Below are 18,738 nucleotides of genomic sequence, written 5' to 3'. Positions count from 1 at the left end.
AAACTTGCTGTGATAAGTAGCATCCTATCACATGTTCTTCGAAATCAGCCCCATCTGTATTTGTTTTAAACTTATCTGCTTATTATCAACTTGTTACGACAGCGATAAACTGCCACATATTATATAATTTCTATCGCGATAAAAATTTAAGTGGAACATTCGGTACTAATTTGCACTCGAAGGATCGTCTTTCTTTCGCGCTATATCCCTAAATCTTTTCGGCTTTTACATTCCGATTATGATTTGCTTTTTACAATGTAGACATAAGGCTATGTTGATCGAACGATTGACGACAAAGCGAGCAAACAAAAGACAGGCTCTTGAAAGAACCCATAAAATATCCCTCCATTCTTTTGACTACGCTATGTATTGTCTTGGCAACGGGTCATAAACAGACAGCAACAAGGCTCTCGAAAGTGAATTTAATGACACGTTAATAATATCTCACGGACACGTGTGGTCGTGAATTATGGAACGCAGTGATATGTTATACCTACGGCCCAAGCCTTAACAATGTCTCGTATTAAATCAATAATTTTATCATGTGGCGAGAATGAATCTGTTTTCGAGAAATTTGGATTTATTTGCACAGTGTTTGACGCCATCGTCGGGTTGGCGAATTTGCTTGCTTTCATATTAAAAACTATTAAGAATGTAAATTTCGAATATACGAATCTGACTAATTTGAAGTCTCAATTTGAATATTAGTGACTGTGGTTATCAATATCACAATATCGAGATTATGTCATGATGTTTACTTTACTATGACATGATTTAAAAAAGGTCTTTTAGTAATGAGTGATCAATCAATATAAGAAGAAGGATCTACATACGCATTCTCATATGTGTTTTACATTTTACCATTCTTTGTGTGATGATGTAGTCATGACTTACAAATATGCCATAAGTTGACTGAATCGACAAATATAACAAAACGCATTCGGTAAAAAATTACCCACGAAACAGTCCACATGGAGCTAACCAGTTCGGTATTGGCGCTACAGAAGAACATCACAAACTTGTTGCTAGTAGCCACAAAACACGTAGCCGTAGGCGTAGCTTGCGTCGGTCAGAAATTGTATTGAACGGTCTAACTGAACTATTCCGAAGCTTTCGCCCTATCCTTGCCTATATGGATATGGCCTCTTTGATCCCTGATTTTATGATGATCATATGCATTTCGTACCCCACATAGCCGACTGACAAACTAAGGGCTGTCTATTTGCTATTTATCGTTTACTCTTTTGTTTCGAAGTGACTCCGAAAACATTTACATGAAGTTTGGTTTACTCTTATCTGGTGGAGCTAGTTTCGGATTTAGTTCGTTTCAATGCTTAATTACAGATTACGCAATCGTCTTGATATATATTATAACTCCTGAAAATGATTGTGATAATGCGGTATAGCCAGGCTCAAACGCAAACAAATCACCTACATATTATGCCTGATTGTTAATTTTTCTCGCAAATTAATATATACACAATTGCGATAATGAATTTGTAGGAAAGATGTACAAGATCATTCGCGTCTAAACACACAGTATGACGTACGGATGAAAGAAATTAATAAACGTTAATCGTATACACCGACTGTCAAAGACCAATAGGTGAGGATGGGGTTTGAAAGATCGCCTATGAATCTAATGGACGACACTACAAAATTATACAAAAATAAGTGTTCTGGCACGTACGAAAAATATTTTTTTTAGTAATTAATTAATTGAAGTTAAGTTTATTGGTGGTTGATAGTACAATTGTTTTCGAAGCTGTCTTGTACGACTGTAGCAGAAAAACTGGAGTTGTTAGACGTTAAAATAAGCTTCGTCTGGTGAATGGCTTCAAATAATGATGACGGTCAATTTGTTCGGACAAAATAGCTGAATCTGCATAACAAACTATTGTTTAAACGGGAAAATTGTCTGACCCGAAATTTACCGTTCACATGACAGAGTGTCGAAACTACTAGTCTGTATCACAAAAGGAAATAGTATATTTGGCTTTGATATTTTTGTGTATGGCTGTATATCTTATTTGCGCTATTTTAAATTGGGCGAATTCAGTTGGAGCGTTCTTAGCATAATGTGAATCGTCGATCATCCTTTTAGAGACTCACAATACCCAAACGGCATACAGATAAGCGCAAGCAGATTGCCTTATCGTTGGCAATATTATTTTGTAACGAGAGCTTTTCATTGGAAGCTCGATGGGAATTTATAAAATAAAATATGGGCAATTAACCAACGTTTTCTAAAGGTTTTATCGCTGTCTCAGATGAGCCACGGAACGGTAGAGCTAATAGAATATATTAGACGAAGTGATCCTATGCATAGTTTTACTAAATTATTGTTTGTGGTTTGGATGATTTTTTATTCAAATTGACTAATTACCAGTGGTTGAAGAGATAATGCTCACTCCTAAAGGGCTATCATTTTTCAATATATTATTGTTTCCAAAAATGCGTCTGCATTAGCAATTATTTAAATTAAAAGATTGCAATCCAAATCTGAAACAACAGACAGAGCGATGAAATGTGCTTAAAAATGTTTAAAAAGTTCGCTCAAATATACGGTTGCACTAGTTCTAGTATATATATATATATCAATATTTTATATTTAAACTATGAGGATGAATCAAATAGAGTGCTAGAAAATTAGAAGGGATTAGGGAATTGTTTCATTACCGAACTCAATGTATAAGTGAAGAGCTACGTGTTGATACAGTGAGTTACTACTTACTAGTGCAAAATGTCTTCTTTAACTAGCCAGAAAAATCAATCTGGCAACCAACTGTTTATTCAAATGATTTCCGACATTGTCGTCGTATTTCATTGTTTTTATGTGCTCGTTTATCCAGTTAGAAATAAATTTATTTCTTATGTAAATATGAATAGAACGACAAATCACACCGAAGAACAACTGGAAAAAGATCGATCGACCTTGTATGTGAACGTCGTCATTTCAGCGTGTGTATTGTACGTGACTGTTTGTCAATCAGTGTTGTTCATCATGAAACGAAACAATAGATCGAAATCTCAGAACGCACAGGGAAATTGGTTGTCTATTCATTTATCCTTGATTATGGACTTGACTTTAATCTTTTCTGGAGTTATGGCTTTATCGAAAATGTCGTTTTCAGTATCCGGTTATTTTAGATGGAATTCAGTTCTCTATACAACTGACATCTTATTGTCCATTTATTCTTTCATAACTATTTATGTATTACTCTGGCTTCGCCAAACAATGTTCCACACAGATCCACGTTTCGGGGACGTCTCTTCGTCATTTTTACAAATATTGAGCAAGTTTCAGGGTTGCTTTGTTCTTCTTTACGCCGTGATTTTGGGAATACTAGTCGTTTACGTGGGAGTCACCAACGACGTAAAAAACTTGGAAGATTTCCCCTTGTGGATTCTTATTGTAATAATCTTCCTGCAAGCGGAGACTCAGATTGTAATGCTTATATTATTCATTTGTCCAATGGTCAGATATAGAAGGAATCTCAGAAGTTCATTCGACCAACCACCCCCCAACACCTTAGTACGGTTGATGAAAAGAACAGTCTTGTCTACGGTAATTGCAGTAGTGGGAGATATTTTTACGTTACTTTTATTTTACGTGACGGGAATAGCTACATTTTACAATTGCAACATCCTGATCAACTTGACCTGCGTTTTATTCTGTTTCGAAGACTGGAGAACAAGACTGATTCTCTGTTTTTATAAGAAAACTTTGAGTCAAAACGGACAGACCGTCTCTAATATCAATGCGATAACAAATGATGGCGATACCACGATAAATACGGTTTTGTAGAAATTTTAAAATATGAATCATGGGCGTGGGTATTGTAAACATTAATCTATCTAGGGGTTCCCAAACTTTTTTATTCTTGTTATTCGCTTCCGATTTATACAGAGCCGTCATTTCCCATATAACCTGCTAAAGCCTCCAATAAAATTTGGTAAGACTTCATTTAACAGGGGCTTGTGTAGCAAATTGATGGAATGGTTACTATGGATTTTAATGCCATCTCATTCATTTGTGTTTTCAATTGAATACAATAAAACTAGGCTATTTTGGCCTGTTTACTCGATTATGATTTATCCGCTACGAATTTTTACACAGTGCGCGCTATGTTCCGAGAAGATTGATGAAGTATCTCGGACCTAATTAGGAATTCAGAATAATAGTGTTTTTCATGTTTTCTTTGTGTACCGGTTCTGATTTGGATTTCAACCGTATGCTTGCATCAAGGTTAAGCGTATATCTCATTATATCTGTATCTGGGAAAATTCAATTCGACCGTGCAACTTTACAATATACAAACGAGAATATCGGTTGGAGACCGAAGCCTTATCGATCGAAACTGCGGTTTCGATTCATGACTCTATAGTGACACCGCGTGTTTCATCACTAATAAAAAAATAACTCTATAATTATACGACATAATTCATCCAAAATCAACAGGCTTCTGGTCCGTCATATGATGAATGCACATGCAAAATTTGTAGCAGATTTAACCACGCCTTCGTGGAATATCGCGTGCATCTAACAGACAAACAGACAGACAAATACCTATCAACATACTTACCGATCTTAAGATCGATAAGTAACAATTCATTCAAAGTATGGTTCAATATATTTTCAGACCAGTCATGAACCTTTTTTACGTAAAAATAAATGTGCAATGAGCTGTTATCGCAACCTGAAGATTTATTTACATTCATGGTCGAATATGAGTGAAAGTGTATTTGCCAGTGTTCGGGTGGTTTTGCAAATTTTAAAAACAGTGACGGTATCCAGCAAGTTGCGAGCGAATATTCAGTAAACTGAAATTAATTTTGTCGTACCTTCAATCTTCGGTGAGTTAGAAAAGGTTGTGTGATTTAGCTTCATTATGTATAGAGAAGGATGAAAAAAAGAAAGCAGATTTTGATGAAATCATTGACTAATTTTTGTCAAAAAAGTCACGGAAAGTGCTATTGTAATAACTTGTTAATGAGCGAATTTTTTGTTGCTTATCGTTTAGCGGCGTTATTAAATTGATTGTTACGTAGTTATTTTGGGTGGCCGAGAAAAATCAATTTGATATAAACGAAAAAACGAAGTAAACTTTGCCATGGGCGTTATTTTATGCGGATATTTCATTGTGTATATTGACATAATCTTTGGCCACTAAAATTCTATTTTTATATACAGCATGTATTTATTATTTCAATAATGACAACCACTATCACATGACAAAAATTTTTTTTTGTAGACGCTTCGTCTTGTTACTTTTCAACGCATAGTGATGTAGTCCACTCTATATATTACGTAAGTTATATCAATTGAGAGATATATTAAACTACCTTTTTAGATTAAACATTCTTTACGCCTTGATACCAGCGATAAATTGCCTTGCCTAATTTCATTTTTCTCAAACTCAAAATCGTTGGTGTCGAACTGGCATCGCCGACACGGTGGATGTCAGGTGACTGTACATTCGAACTCACGTACATTTGAACCCATACATTTGTACCCGTATATACGCGGGTTCAATTTATATGAGGGTACTAAAATCCATGGGTTAGGGTTAGTATGGGTTCAAATATTCGTAAAAAAAAAATTTCCGTAGGTGCAATAGTATGCAGGTGCAATTGTCGTGGGTTCAAATTACGGATTCAAATGTACGTAGGTTCAAATGTAGTGGGACCGCCATAGCGCCACTAGGCTACTATTTTCTTTCCCACTTCCTGTTTCTACTTAGGATGTGACACAAAAAATATAACACTGTTTCTGTTTTTGAATTGCAATCATATTTGAACAAACCGAATTTTAAGAAAATTTCTGCATGTATTGTTGTAATTGTTGGTCATTTATTTTTGCTTGAAACACCACGGAACATTATTGACACTTTCGTCGTAACAGCATGACTTTTCTTCACATTCTTCTTTCGCGATACCAAGGTATCCGCATTCTTCTCTGTCTTCCGATTCAATACCACCACAATTTCCTGAAAACAACGCGAATTCTAATTTAGATTATTATTATAAATTATATGCAGTTTGTCATTGAAACTGGATGTTTCTTGATTTGTCAGAATGTCATAAAAAGTGCAATTTCGAATAGTTTTAATTTCCAAAATTCACTGCGTTATACAATATATGTAGTACTGAATAGACCAAATTTTCTCTCAAAAATGCATCAGCGGGGTGCGGTTGATATATAGGTTGTACGGGATCCGAAAGGTTCCAAGTGGCCGTTCTACACTTGGGCAACTTTTGCAGAATGTTAAAAATGTAATCAACCGTTTTCGCTTCAATTAGTCATATTGAAAACGGTGAAGCCTATATAAAGTTGGCATTCTAATCTCATTTATAGCTACACTTCTATAACCTGGTAATATTTGACAGTTCACCCTGAATGATTCCATTACCTTCTAGTGTAGGTTTATTGAAGCACCATGGTTTTTCACGGATGCCATCGTCCCAGCAGCAAGCTTTGTTTATACATTGCTCTTTAGTGATTCCAAAATATCCACAGTCCACTCTCGTATCAGAGTCAACAGCACATTCCTCTGTAACAAAAATTAAAGATGTATATAACGCTGAAATGATTATCTTGGCGGTCAATATTAAGATTAAAAAATTATGGCTGGTAGAATGTAATGGCAAAGGCCAGGCAGGTTTCATTCAGCGTGCCAACAATAGTTGAAATCTGATTTAACATATCCGTGTCGCAATGCTGATGTATTTTGTCAAGTTTTTCTCCTTGCACAACGAACCCTAAATTGGACTTCATTTTCGACTCGGAATGTTATCAGTGGAGCTTCATGCCAGACATATACAGTTTTTGAAACACCTAACTGTGGCAGAATGTTCCGTTTTGCTTATAGAACTCCAGCCTAATTTCACTAAGAAGAACCTAATGGAAGAAAACTCAGACTGAGCTGTCAAAATAACAACGTCAAATAAAAATTCCACCACTCAATCCAGGGGTCAACAAGTGGAGTTCAAAGTTCATTGATTGTTCAATTCACCGTGCAATTGTCTATATGGTAATGTTAAATGCGTCAACATACATTGTATGAATGACTAGAGACTAAACCTTTTACCTACCCAAAATATTGCGCTTGTTAAAACACCAAAAAGCTCCGTTGGTGCTATCATCGTAACAACATCCTTTGTTCAAGCACTGTGTTTCGTTGATACCGAAATATCCACAGTCGACTCTGCTCTCTGCTGCTATGGTGCATTTCTCTGCAAAATTGTCACAACGTAAGTAAATATTACTATATAGTGGTTAGGCTATTCGGTAATAATATACTGTTATATTTATCATTTAGGAAGGTATGGATTGATTCGAACTGCTTCCAACATTCATAATAAATTTACCAATTTTTTTTAAATATCCGTATGAGCGTTTTAAGCCAAATTCGGAGCGAAAAATGAACACTTATAGCTTATTTGTATGTTCAGCTATAACGGGTTGTAAACTGAGTAGAACTGGAAATAAGATGGAGTAAAGTACCAGTTTGCTGGCGTCTTTGATTAAAACAGCTTGGTGCACCGCTCATGCTCGGATCATAACAACATTTCATTTCTTCACACTCATCTTTAGTCACAATAGCACCTTGCTCTCCGCAACGAACTCGTTCCGGTCCGGGAATTGCGCAAGTCTCTTCGTTAGAGAAAAAAGTGATCGAAAATTTATTAGTTTTGAATATAAAAAAGACGCGATAAAAGTTAAAAACAGTGCTCTTTTTTGAACAATTGACGAGTACTAATAAAAAGGCTTAGTTTAGAATTGTTAATACAAATTTTGAACGGTGAAGATAACCAATGTGAGATACAATCTCAATATATTAATCACCAATTTCATTATATAAAACGGAATGCTGGACTGTGACACCATCTCATAATTTAGAGCTATTGAAACTTTCACGTCATTATATTTGATGTTCTACACCTCAATCCCATTCAATAACTCTATTTCAAGAGATATTTCGGAAATAACACAGGAAACGCTGGTCTTAATATCAAAGTACGAGCTATGCAGTGAATATGAGGCTTTATATTTCTTGCTTACTTTGAAGTCTCGGTATCAACGGCCATAATTCCCATATCCGCTCATGAGTCTGCGCTTTCGCGCTATTTTAAAATTACTCGGGATTTGCATTTCCCAACCCTGAAATGAAGTCTATATTTGATCGTTATTTCTTATGCTTTGCCACGTTTGAACGCATTTACACGATTGAAACACAAAGTTCATTATCTTTAATGCACTTTAAACATAGGTTTATGAGATCTAACAATGATACAAACGTTCAGAATATATATTGGTAATAAAACACACAACCCATCCCCGATAACCGTTACATCTAGCAAACCTCCTTAGGCACAAATACATTTTCAGCAAATCCTACATGACCAAAATACTCTAAGGTCGTAACTTTGTTTCCAACGTACCTGGTAGATCAAGAGGTGTGGGAAGAAAGCACCATTTTCCATGTTTTTCAGCGTCATCCCAACAACAAGAAATATCTTCACATTCATCCTTGTTGATCCCATAATGTCCACATTCCACTCTGGAGTACCAAGCCCTCTGGCATTGTTCTATAATATTGATAGAATTCAGTAAAATGCAAATAATTGCGTTTGGATAGATTGCAAACCAAAGTTTTCAAATCCGTTCTGAAAAAGATATAGTCTCTAACCTTCTAAATTTCTTTTGTTGAAGCACCACGGAATACCGTAGGTAGAATTGTCGAAGCAGCAACCTCGCTCTATACAATTGTCCTGGGTTATAGAAACAAACCCACAATCTACTCGGTTATCAACATCGCACTCTGAAAAATAGAGAGGACGCTAAATGAAATGAGAGAAATTAAACATACACATACAAAACCCAGTAATAATGCTCCGAAGAGGGTACAAATTTAAATACAGAAGACCGCTATTCCCAGCTATTATAAATCTTTTGCAATACACACGCTTCAAATTACCATGCCTCTGTAGTATTTCGACCAATAGCCTGATCTTATTCACACATATTTAAAGATTTTCTGTTGAGTTAAACTATTGTAAATTGTATGAATAATTTTTATGGCACTGCATCTCGCCTAAACTTCTATAATATCTTGCCAGTTTCACACCACAGAAATGTACATTATTTAAAAATGTATAATATTCGACAAAGAACATTTTAGACATACCTTGAGAAGCCGTGATGCCCAGAAGCCCAAACGATATGACGAGAATACAGAGAAAATCCATTTAAACTCCTCTCGATGTCAGATACAAAATGAATAATTTTTACAAAATCTGGAGGTTTAAGTAAGTTGGGACAAGAAATGAGTCACGTATACACGGTATCATTAATTGAAGATTAAAAAGTATTTATGTTATTTATGCACGATGCAAAGGATACAAAATGAGTAATTTTTACAAAATCTGGAGGTTTAAAAAAGTTAAGACAAGAAAAGTGTCACGTATACACGGTATCATTAACTGAAGATTAAAAAGTATTTGTTGTTTATGCACGACGCAAAACACTCTTTAAAATTAATAACAAACTTCTTGACTGCCAATGATCTCAGGGATTTATTTTTGGCCAAGCGCGGGAGTTCAATAGCGCACGCCGTCGAGATGTGATTTACTGTAACAGTTTATAACATGACGCTTGGACGAATGATGTTTGTCGCTTATTTATATGTCACACTATGGTATCTCGGTCAAATTTCTTCATATTGGTCATGTTTGATAACACGTCAACAAAAATAACGCGCTTCAGGCAATGTAATGATTTCTTCAGTGAAATTAATTCTAAGATATCGGAAATATGATTCATCGAGGTCAAAGGCTGAACCAAGCATCGACCAAACAAGATTTGATTTACTTTATAGCTTAAATATCAACCATTGGTAAAAAACAGATATAATTACCGCACTTCAGTCTATCGTGTAGGACTATACTGGCGATGGTATTGCTTGCTTGTAGCTTTATATCATCGACATGCGACGTCGTACATTCCGTTTCTTGTAATTAATAGCAGATCAATTAAGACAAGCGGAAACACAAGCGGGTGAAATATAATTTTAATTAATTGCGACAAAGATTCATTTCCTCCAATGTGAAATGTTTCACAGACAAGGTAAAGCGACGAACAAGTAGCAAATGAAGTCGGTATTTTAGCCTTCGATTTGTCCTCCTCATTCGATTTTATGCCAGCCGCTCTGTTCTGTCAAAATATAACTAATGGCCTTCTATATCTATCTGACTGCATATCCAAGTGTCAGAACCAACCGCTTACACGCATTCCTAACATACTTTCGAATTTTACTATTAATTGACGCTTACTGTAGCCTACTCCAAATCTACTAACATACGAATCAGAAAAAATACAAGTCAGCGTCAACAACTCAGAGTCACGAGTTTTTACAAGGCCTACATCGTCAATTCACACAACTCAGCTTGTTTGTGCTCATGACAAATCTCTTTCCAGAAAGTCAAATCAAACTTGTAAAGTGGCACATCGTGAGCTATACAAATTGCCTGATCTTTGTATGTTAAAAATTCGTGAATACTGTTGTCCTGAAGTATAATGGAATAAGAAATATTTCAAACTCATCAACGCCGTTAATTGACTCTAAAGTGAGAGGCTTATTGGACACGAAATGGAGATATGGATCGTTTAGGTATTATGTTCTTGTAAGTCATTCATTTCTTCTACTTCTTCTTGTGAAAAAAATCGCTTTTCTCATTAACTACCATACTAGTTGTTTTTGTTATTTTCAGTAGCATTTTTCAATAAATCCGTGATTTCGACTAGAATATTTTCCCACGCCACAATACAACAACGAGATAGCGATCAGAGACCGCCGAACTATCGATCTGGCGGCGTGTATCATTCGCTTTGCCTCAATAGTGACACCCCGCTTCTGGTCCGAGATATGATGAATGCACATACGAAATTTGGAGCAGATTCAACCTTGCATTCGTGAGATGTCGCGTGCATCTAATAGACAGACAGACAAACAAATAGACGGATACTTATCAACATACTTACCGGTCAAGATCGATAAGTAATTACTCAAAGTTGTATCGTATCGACAAACGCAAGCAACGCCTGTTCGTAATTTTTTCTGGCATCCTTCATGACTATCTGAAGCAGGCCGGCGATGTTCCAACTGTAGCGCCAATACTAAACTTGTTAGCCTCATACGTCGATTTTTTGTCTTCATTTTCAGTCTTTACTAAACGAGTTTTAGGCTATTTTAATATAGGATTCAGTTCCCAATTTGAATCGTAAATTTATTCGTTATTAATGTGTCAGCCAGTTCATTCGATTCGGGACGCATTTGTCAGTTCATTCGATTCGGGACGTATTTGTAAGTCAGTAACTTCATCATCAACAACCTGTGCCATTTTTCAAATTCGAGTAATAGCGAACATATTGAAGATGGAACGCATGTTGAAATTTTTTAAGCTAACTCAAATGAACGAAGACATATTCAGAATTGGAACGATGCATTATTGCAATTGAGTTTGATGAAGTTGAGAAAATACGAACGTGTGCCTTGCGTATGTGCTCGACGGATGTGTAGGAAATGAAATCAGACTTTATCTTTTAATTTGTATCTGACTTCCATTTAACGGCAAAAACATGTTTTCCTGCATGCTTGTCAGAGCAGCGACACGCGGTACATGAGAATTGATTTCCGAGTACGGAAATAATCCTCATGTTAAAGGAAGAAATTTGTTTGTAGTCTAAGACTCTAAGTTATATAAACCACGGCATGGAGCGCTTCGCCAAACTCTTTTCTAAAGTTTGAAAGGGAGAACAATGAAGTTCTCAATCAGTTTCGTATTGTGTTGTTTGATGATTACGGGATTTTCCAGATGCTTCTCATGAAGATATATTTACTGTGTTAAATTTTTTGACTTTTATTGCCCAACATATTAGACAAAATCATATTGGAATTATTCCCTCTCAATAAATGCTCATTTTTAGTTATAGGATTCCTTGCAGAAGATCGTGTTGATTGTGGTTACTTCGGTATCAATGATGAAGAATGTTTAGAAAAAGGATGCTGCTGGGATAATTCAAGATCTGGCGAGCCTTGGTGCTTTACTAAGAAAAACAAAAAAGGTAGTATTGAAGCAGCAACTATTTTTAAAGTTATAATTTTGAGCAACAAACATGTTTCAAGTACGATGTAGTTTAACAAGTTCAATGGAGACTTAAATCTGGCATTGGCAGTTTTGACGCGAAAAGCGGTTAAAGTCGGTTAATAAGGTTTCGTATGTATTTCACTCAGAACAAGGCTCTGTATAAGCAGTCACTGCTATGCAAGGAGTTACTTCATTTTTGGAATGACCGAAATATATCCAGTTGCAAACCATTAAACGTTACCCACGTAAGCCATATTGTCATTTAATTAATTAAGGGTATTTCAAATTTCGAGAATAATCTTCTAATAAAAACAACAAGACTTATTCTAATCAAACATTTCAAATTATATATATATATATTATATTTAAACGTATTCTTTTATAATCAGAAACTTGTGCAGTGGACCTAGAAAATAGAAAGAATTGCGGATATTCTGGTATAACGGAATGGGATTGCGACAGCAGAGCTTGTTGCTGGGACAATACGACTTCTGATGCTGCTTGGTGTTTTTATCCCGGAACTAAATGAACGTTTATATTACATAAAAGGATTCAATAAAAAAAAAATTAATAGATTCAAAATAAACAGCTATGACGGAATAAAAAGACGTTTCATGATATGGGTATTTGTCTATCTGGTTTGAATAGAAATAGGATAATGTAACTAACTCTCTTGTGGGGACGTTTTTTCTTTTCAATATTTAACTAAGAAATATACTCAGTATTGAACAGTCGCATTTTACACTTTACATTCTCTCAACTTAGTAAAATTTGTATACTTCGCATCAAAGAGTTAAACTCAACCGCATGTCATAAACAATCAGAATCATTGGTAAAGAACAATTTGTTCTAGGGAATATTAAATTCGTTCATAACGAAGTTCGGTAGGAATGCAGATCCTATTTGTTCCTCGCGCTTAAAACCGAATCGCCATGCAATACTTTGCTTTCAACCACGTCCAAAATACGGATTCCCAATCAATTACTGCACTTAATATTAATATGTTGTCTCGGTTAATAGGGATTTCGATATAAAACCTAGTCAGACTTTGGAATGAAGAATAACATATGAGTCACAAGATAGCATAATATTTTCCCCATCCAGATTGGGCTCGTTCGGACTGGAAAATGAATCTGAATATCCCATATTTCTTATTAAACACAGATTTTGGTAAACTTATACTTTTTAACAATGTAAATACCAACCGCATATGTCTTACCACGAGAGTAGCATATCAGGGGATAGCAAACGGATCATTAACTTTTATAGGTATAGGTAAATACAATCATAGGATCAAAATGGATGGTTTGCTACCGCATTTGCTAGATATAGATATAATGAAGTTTCGAAAGGTTGTTCATCTCGAAACCGCAGCTCGCAAAACACGCCGGCAATCAGTGATAAATTTATAGCTGGGGGCATAGCATATGTAAAAATATTTACTATTTTCAATTTGGCCCATATGGCATTTTTAATAGTTTGACGTAGTTTTAAGTTATTATCTAGGAATACGATATTTTGTTAAATATTGATAACTTTGATATTGCGTCGGGAAATTATAGGTTAGGATGGAACTGGTTGGTGTCCGTTTCATTTTAGAGCATTTAATGGTAAAATAAAACGAATGTTCAAGGATTCCTGCTAAATTATTCGTTAGAAGTTTGACTCGTTTAATTTTTTACATAAATAGTTCATAGATTCTTACAGTATAGGGTTATGATGTGATATCTTGACATTAATATCATTGCTATATTATTACGGCCGTTAATGGTGGAGCCATTGACACAGATAATATTTCTTAACCGGAGCATTGCCGGCTCCAAAAATCAGTTACCTCAGATTATTAAAAAAGTTCCAAAAAGGTTTATTGTTTCTTACGCCCATTTCAGTAGCAATTACAATGCAAAAGGCCCTAGTGTCATTCTTCTACTTGTCTCGATGAAACTTTACTAAATGAATGAATCAAATAACTTTTTTCGTCCATGGCTATTTAGAATTGTGCAAGTATTTATAATTAGATTACATCTCGATTTTCAGCTATTTCTATATTTATATACGCCTTTCTCGACTAGTCCAAATACAGTACCATGAACACAACAACTACGTCGACGTATTATAATACTTCAAATACCAGTACAAGTGATTTGCAAGACAAGAAAACTGCGATTAGGTTCCGTACACTAATGGCGATGTTATGGAGCTGTTTCGCTATAACTCTGTATCTTCTATCCATGCTGGTAGTAAGAGAGATTTTCCGAAGCATCCGCAAAAAAAAACCCACGAATTTTTCAACAACAGCTTCCCGTCATACAATGGCATTGCGAATAACGACGATTTCAGCAGCTCTATTTTTACTAAGTCGATGTTCTTTAGAGATTGCCGAGGTTTTTTTGCAAGACACTGAAATGGACAAATGTGATGTTTTTGGAAAGGTGAAATTTGCGGCGGTGTTTTTTCACGTTGCAAGCGTTTATTTGTTTTTATGGATAAAACAAAGAGTTTGTTACTTGAATCCAGCTATGAAACATCTCACGTCGAAATTAACAAGAATTGTGAGCTGGTTAAGTTTTGCAGGAATATGTTTTACATTGGTCGGTGGAACTTATTTCTTTATGGGTACAAGAACCTACGGAAAGTAAGTTGATTTTATGAACTAGAATTTGAATAGTGTTTCCACATTTCCCCGGTAAAGTAATACTCGACGCATTTGTACCACCATCAGTTAATTTTCCAGTATTTAAGCTTGAGAAGTATGAATTGGTTTACATTTTTTGTGCCTTTGATTTTGCGACTTCGGTTTACCACGGGTTTTAATCTGGCAACTAAGCAGGATCACTGCAAACCAATATTGTGAACATTCACAAATCGGCGACAGTTGGAAAATTGATAGATGGCCTCCAATCATTGTTCGAATATTGTGATATATGAAGATTATATATTGACGGGAGGTTTGATTTTAGGCCAGCTATACAAGATGCGTAATGACAATTGTTACTTGGGTTTCTCAGGCCGTAATCTGGGAAACATAATAACACTTGTACAGCACATTTGTGATCAAAGTAATTGCCAAAAATGTCGATTTGTTAAATATTTTGTTTTACAATTTAAATAGTTGCTGAGTGCCCTAGCGAAAATCTATTGAAAAATATTAAATGTCTTCTCTGACGTATATTGACCGCAAAACAAATATTTAAAAAATATTTTATCGACCATGCCGTGTACACTACCATTTAAAAACTGTTTATTGTTTAGCCACACCAGTTTTATGATCATTGTGACTATTTATCGAGTAATTTATAACCTACTGTTAATCGAAAGCTATATAAAAGAAAAACGACCCATAGGTCCATTTCGTGTCCAATGGGAATGTATTCGCCATGCTGTTATTTTACGAGAGCCCAACTTGGCTACCTGTAAACATTGCTGCTGCTACTTATAGGGCGTGGCACACTTTTACTTCTTGAATTCGACAAAGCACCACAATTTAACTATATATATGCGACTTATATTCGCTTTCGTGAATACAGTGATAGTTTCTTGATTCAATATTTTCGATATCTCCAAAATCGTAAAACCGAAATTGATGATTTTATTTCAAAAAAAGGCCATGTTGCGGCATCCTTTCATTCTTGTCCAATACATGTTGTTACATTTTATTTCAGAACTGACGTTGGTTGCAATGTTTTGTCTTTCACGGTGGATCCCAAGATACCGTGGGTGTTCTACGCAGCATCTTCGTCATTTTTCCAGATATTGCTACTGGGTCTATTCATCTTTCCTCTGATAAAGCATCGAACAATTTCAAACGTTATAACCAACCGCAACAGACACCGTCAATTTTTTCTAATTATCCGACGTTCATTGTTTGCATGTGTGGTTTGCGTCTTTTCGGACGCAATATGTGCAGCATTACTTTTGTCCATAAAAGACCCGTACAATGTTGTACCTATTGGAGTTTTCATCATAAATTTACAAGTCAATTTAATCAGTGTAGTAGTGTCTTTTTCTGGATGGAAATCAATAATATACCCTTGTGAGTGGAAAAAGAATACCCCAATATCTGGCAACACTGAAATTAACAACTCTTCATTTAACAGAGCGTAAGTAAGTCAAAAATGACGTCTCATAAACGTTTGTCATAAGCTGTATTGATGGGTAAATTGTCCCGATCGGCATTTGAATGACAGCACTTATAGAGTGCATACCGTGCTGCCATTTGGCAACAGGTGTGATTTGTTACAATAACCCAGTGTTCGGCCATGTGCTTGATTTTCTCTTGTGCGTCTATGTGCTTTTCAAATTGCTATTTCATGCATTTATAAACGAGGCAGGTCGCCAAATGATGTATCTATATTACTGCCGATTGTTTAAATGAAATATAGATTATTGCTAGACGTTACTCTCAGCATGGCATGTCTAATTTTAATATATATACCTGATTCTGAAATTTCATAATGCACGGGTATATGCACCTATCTATATTCAATACTTTAAATGTTTATATTAATTGTACCACTACTACACTATTTTATTAAATGCCCTACAAACACGCATACCGTTAGATGTATTTTAACAATTATTTCCAAACCTGGCATGAACTGATATGTGGTGGGAGACCATGGTTCGTGATTGAAGCGTCTTATGGACTTTCCTTCTTTGGGTAAATATGAAACTTTTACCAACATAAACTAGATTTGGCGAATATGTTCATATTTGAACCTTGTCGTTTCGGATTTCATTGGTTCAGTGTTGTTTGCATTCCAATTTGGTAAAATCCCAGTTTACAACTGATAAAAATGAATTGTGGCATTCATCTTATTACTTCATTACCGTAACAAAGGACCATATATATATGGCACATGCTCTTCAAACTTTCGATTTCCGTGATGTTTAAGGTCAGCGATGCTATGTATTGTTTCAAAGTCATTTTTTCACTATTTTTATGTTTTGACTGCCAAACCACAAGCCTCAGCAAACTATTTACAAAAATAGCGATTCATATAGGTCAGTGGTGTTTAGCCGGTGCACCCAAAGGTTATGCTATAAGTATATTACAATCCATGGATTCAACAAGATTCCATTCGAATCCGAGAGTTTGTATTTATATATGTATATTGTTTATAATCTAATACAGTACCGATTAGATTTGCCACTATCATTTACTTGCTGCACTTTGAAGTTCTGTTAAAGTTTTGTTTTGTCAATATTGGGTTTGCTTTTCGGTATATTCATAGTTTATAGTATACTTATAGAATACAGACAATGAAAAACAATTAAACTATTGTATGAGGTTTCCTCGACCCTCCTCGATGTTTCATCTGGGTTTCGCTCCACCAAAGGGTTGAAAGCCGCTATTATATGTTATATAAACATTCATTATTACGGCAAAATGTTCAAATTGAAAGTTATTGTTATCAACATGTTATTTGATAGCTTTAGCATTATTTTGGTTCAATGATATACTTCGTGTCAAAATAAATTCTACAATACATTTCCGCAACACCTTATTGCGATTGGCGCATACGTAACTGTTGATGACATGAGATCGAAAGCACAGCATGACGAAAGTCTGTCGACAATTTGTAAATTTCCTTGGTTATATTTATAGTTCATTTGCAAATTAATTGCAATATCATCGTGATAATCTATGATCAATACTAAATCGACCGTACGGTAAGTTTTATATTCAAATTCTATTCAAAAATCGCAAAATGGTTTGTATATGGAACTGTAAAATACTACGATGTCAAAAAATCAATACAAATTATCATACTTTTTGAATGTGCACCATAGATAAATGTGGCTTTGATAACATCTAAAGGTGATGTGTTGATAGTATAATAATCGTGCAATGCTGTTAATTTGCACATGTTTCTAATATTGCGAAAGTAGCTCGATTTAAGCACAATCAATGCTTAATATAATAAAATTTGTATCAGAATTTATAATATTGTATTTTCTTTTCGACGTTTTATCAATTATTTTATCAATAGTTTATGCGTGTCTCAGCCCCGACTTACAATTTCGCTAATTCATGAGCGCTTTGCAAGTTTTGAAACTTTTTCTTTTATTATAATAAATACAATGCACGAGTAAATTTGGTCGTAGTTTTTGAATACGATGTGGCAATCTTATTCGAGTTGGAATGGAAAGTTAGCATGGGGACCGGAGAGAGAAGAGTAGATAAATCATTTATCATTTTTAAAATAGAGCGATGACTAACAAGTACTAACAAATGATAATAATGAACTTCCAAATTATATCATTCGCCAATATCTAGAATCTAGATAGACCATAAAAGCATTGGTTAGCAAAACAGAGATTATAATTTGTAAGTTAGAATTAGAGGGTCGTCTCTGCGCGATGCTGCGAAAAAAAGGACTGAGAAATTTTTTAAAAACTTCTTGTCTGGGAAGAATCGAGTTTGTTGAACACATATATCACAATAGACAACAACAATGGATTTAGGATGGTCCTAACTTTTTGTACAACTTTCTTAATATATTATTTAAACTTAGATAACATAATATTATAAATATCCATATTTTCAAATAGTATAATACTTATTTTATACTAAGTAATATTTTA

At 35.0% G+C, this 18,738-nt stretch overlaps 3 protein-coding genes and 1 long non-coding RNA gene across 5 annotated transcripts; 3 read left to right on the top strand and 1 right to left on the bottom strand.

Annotated features, from left to right (window-relative positions):
- Positions 1 to 2,769: 2,769 nt before the first annotated feature.
- Positions 2,770 to 4,002, top strand: LOC144422281 (uncharacterized). Its single transcript, XM_078112303.1, has one exon. The coding sequence runs from the start codon at positions 2,798 to 2,800 to the stop codon at positions 3,806 to 3,808; it is 1,011 nt and encodes a 336-aa protein (XP_077968429.1). The 5' UTR covers positions 2,770 to 2,797; the 3' UTR covers positions 3,809 to 4,002.
- Positions 4,003 to 5,770: 1,768 nt separating this feature from the next.
- LOC144422198 (uncharacterized) lies at positions 5,771 to 9,406 on the bottom strand. 2 transcript variants are annotated; one of them, XM_078112117.1, is made up of 7 exons: positions 9,192 to 9,398; positions 8,694 to 8,825; positions 8,446 to 8,592; positions 7,508 to 7,657; positions 7,096 to 7,236; positions 6,414 to 6,554; positions 5,771 to 5,990 (listed from the first exon to the last, which is right to left on the bottom strand). In XM_078112117.1, exons 1-7 carry the CDS (start codon positions 9,250 to 9,252, stop codon positions 5,854 to 5,856), a joined length of 909 nt encoding a protein of 302 aa, XP_077968243.1. In that variant the 5' UTR covers positions 9,253 to 9,398; the 3' UTR covers positions 5,771 to 5,853. The 2 variants fall into 2 exon arrangements, with proteins under 2 accessions (XP_077968243.1, XP_077968244.1); XM_078112118.1 differs by lacking the exon at positions 7,508 to 7,657 and having other exon boundaries at positions 9,192 to 9,406.
- A 2,584-nt stretch (positions 9,407 to 11,990) lies between these two features.
- On the top strand, positions 11,991 to 12,765 carry LOC144422248 (uncharacterized). The gene is made up of 2 exons (XR_013475236.1): positions 11,991 to 12,127; positions 12,540 to 12,765. It is a non-coding gene; the product is annotated as an uncharacterized LOC144422248 (long non-coding RNA).
- Positions 12,766 to 13,446: 681 nt separating this feature from the next.
- On the top strand, positions 13,447 to 17,664 carry LOC144422207 (uncharacterized). The gene is made up of 2 exons (XM_078112148.1): positions 13,447 to 14,785; positions 15,813 to 17,664. Exons 1-2 carry the CDS (start codon positions 14,238 to 14,240, stop codon positions 16,252 to 16,254), a joined length of 990 nt encoding a protein of 329 aa, XP_077968274.1. The 5' UTR covers positions 13,447 to 14,237; the 3' UTR covers positions 16,255 to 17,664.
- The last annotated feature ends 1,074 nt before the right edge of the window (positions 17,665 to 18,738 follow it).

Source organism: Styela clava, chromosome 4, assembly GCF_964204865.1.
Source record: "Styela clava chromosome 4, kaStyClav1.hap1.2, whole genome shotgun sequence".
NCBI lineage: Eukaryota > Metazoa > Chordata > Ascidiacea > Stolidobranchia > Styelidae > Styela > Styela clava.
Note: the sequence above shows the minus strand (reverse complement) of the source record. Positions and strands in the feature narration are given on the sequence as shown.

Excerpts from the sequence above, each read along its gene's own strand:
- LOC144422281 (XM_078112303.1), top strand. The coding sequence starts at position 2,798 with ATGATTTCCGACATTGTCGTCGTATTTCATTGTTTTTATGTGCTCGTT.
- LOC144422198 (XM_078112117.1), bottom strand. The coding sequence starts at position 9,252 with ATGGATTTTCTCTGTATTCTCGTCATATCGTTTGGGCTTCTGGGCATC. Across the intron at positions 8,593-8,693 it reads CAACAAAAGAAATTTAGAAG|AACAATGCCAGAGGGCTTGG; the intron begins GTTAGAGACTAT and ends TCAATATTATAG. Across the intron at positions 6,555-7,095 it reads TAACAAGCGCAATATTTTGG|AGGAATGTGCTGTTGACTCT; the intron begins GTAGGTAAAAGG and ends TTTTTGTTACAG.
- LOC144422207 (XM_078112148.1), top strand. The coding sequence starts at position 14,238 with ATGAACACAACAACTACGTCGACGTATTATAATACTTCAAATACCAGT. Across the intron at positions 14,786-15,812 it reads GGTACAAGAACCTACGGAAA|AACTGACGTTGGTTGCAATG; the intron begins GTAAGTTGATTT and ends ATTTTATTTCAG.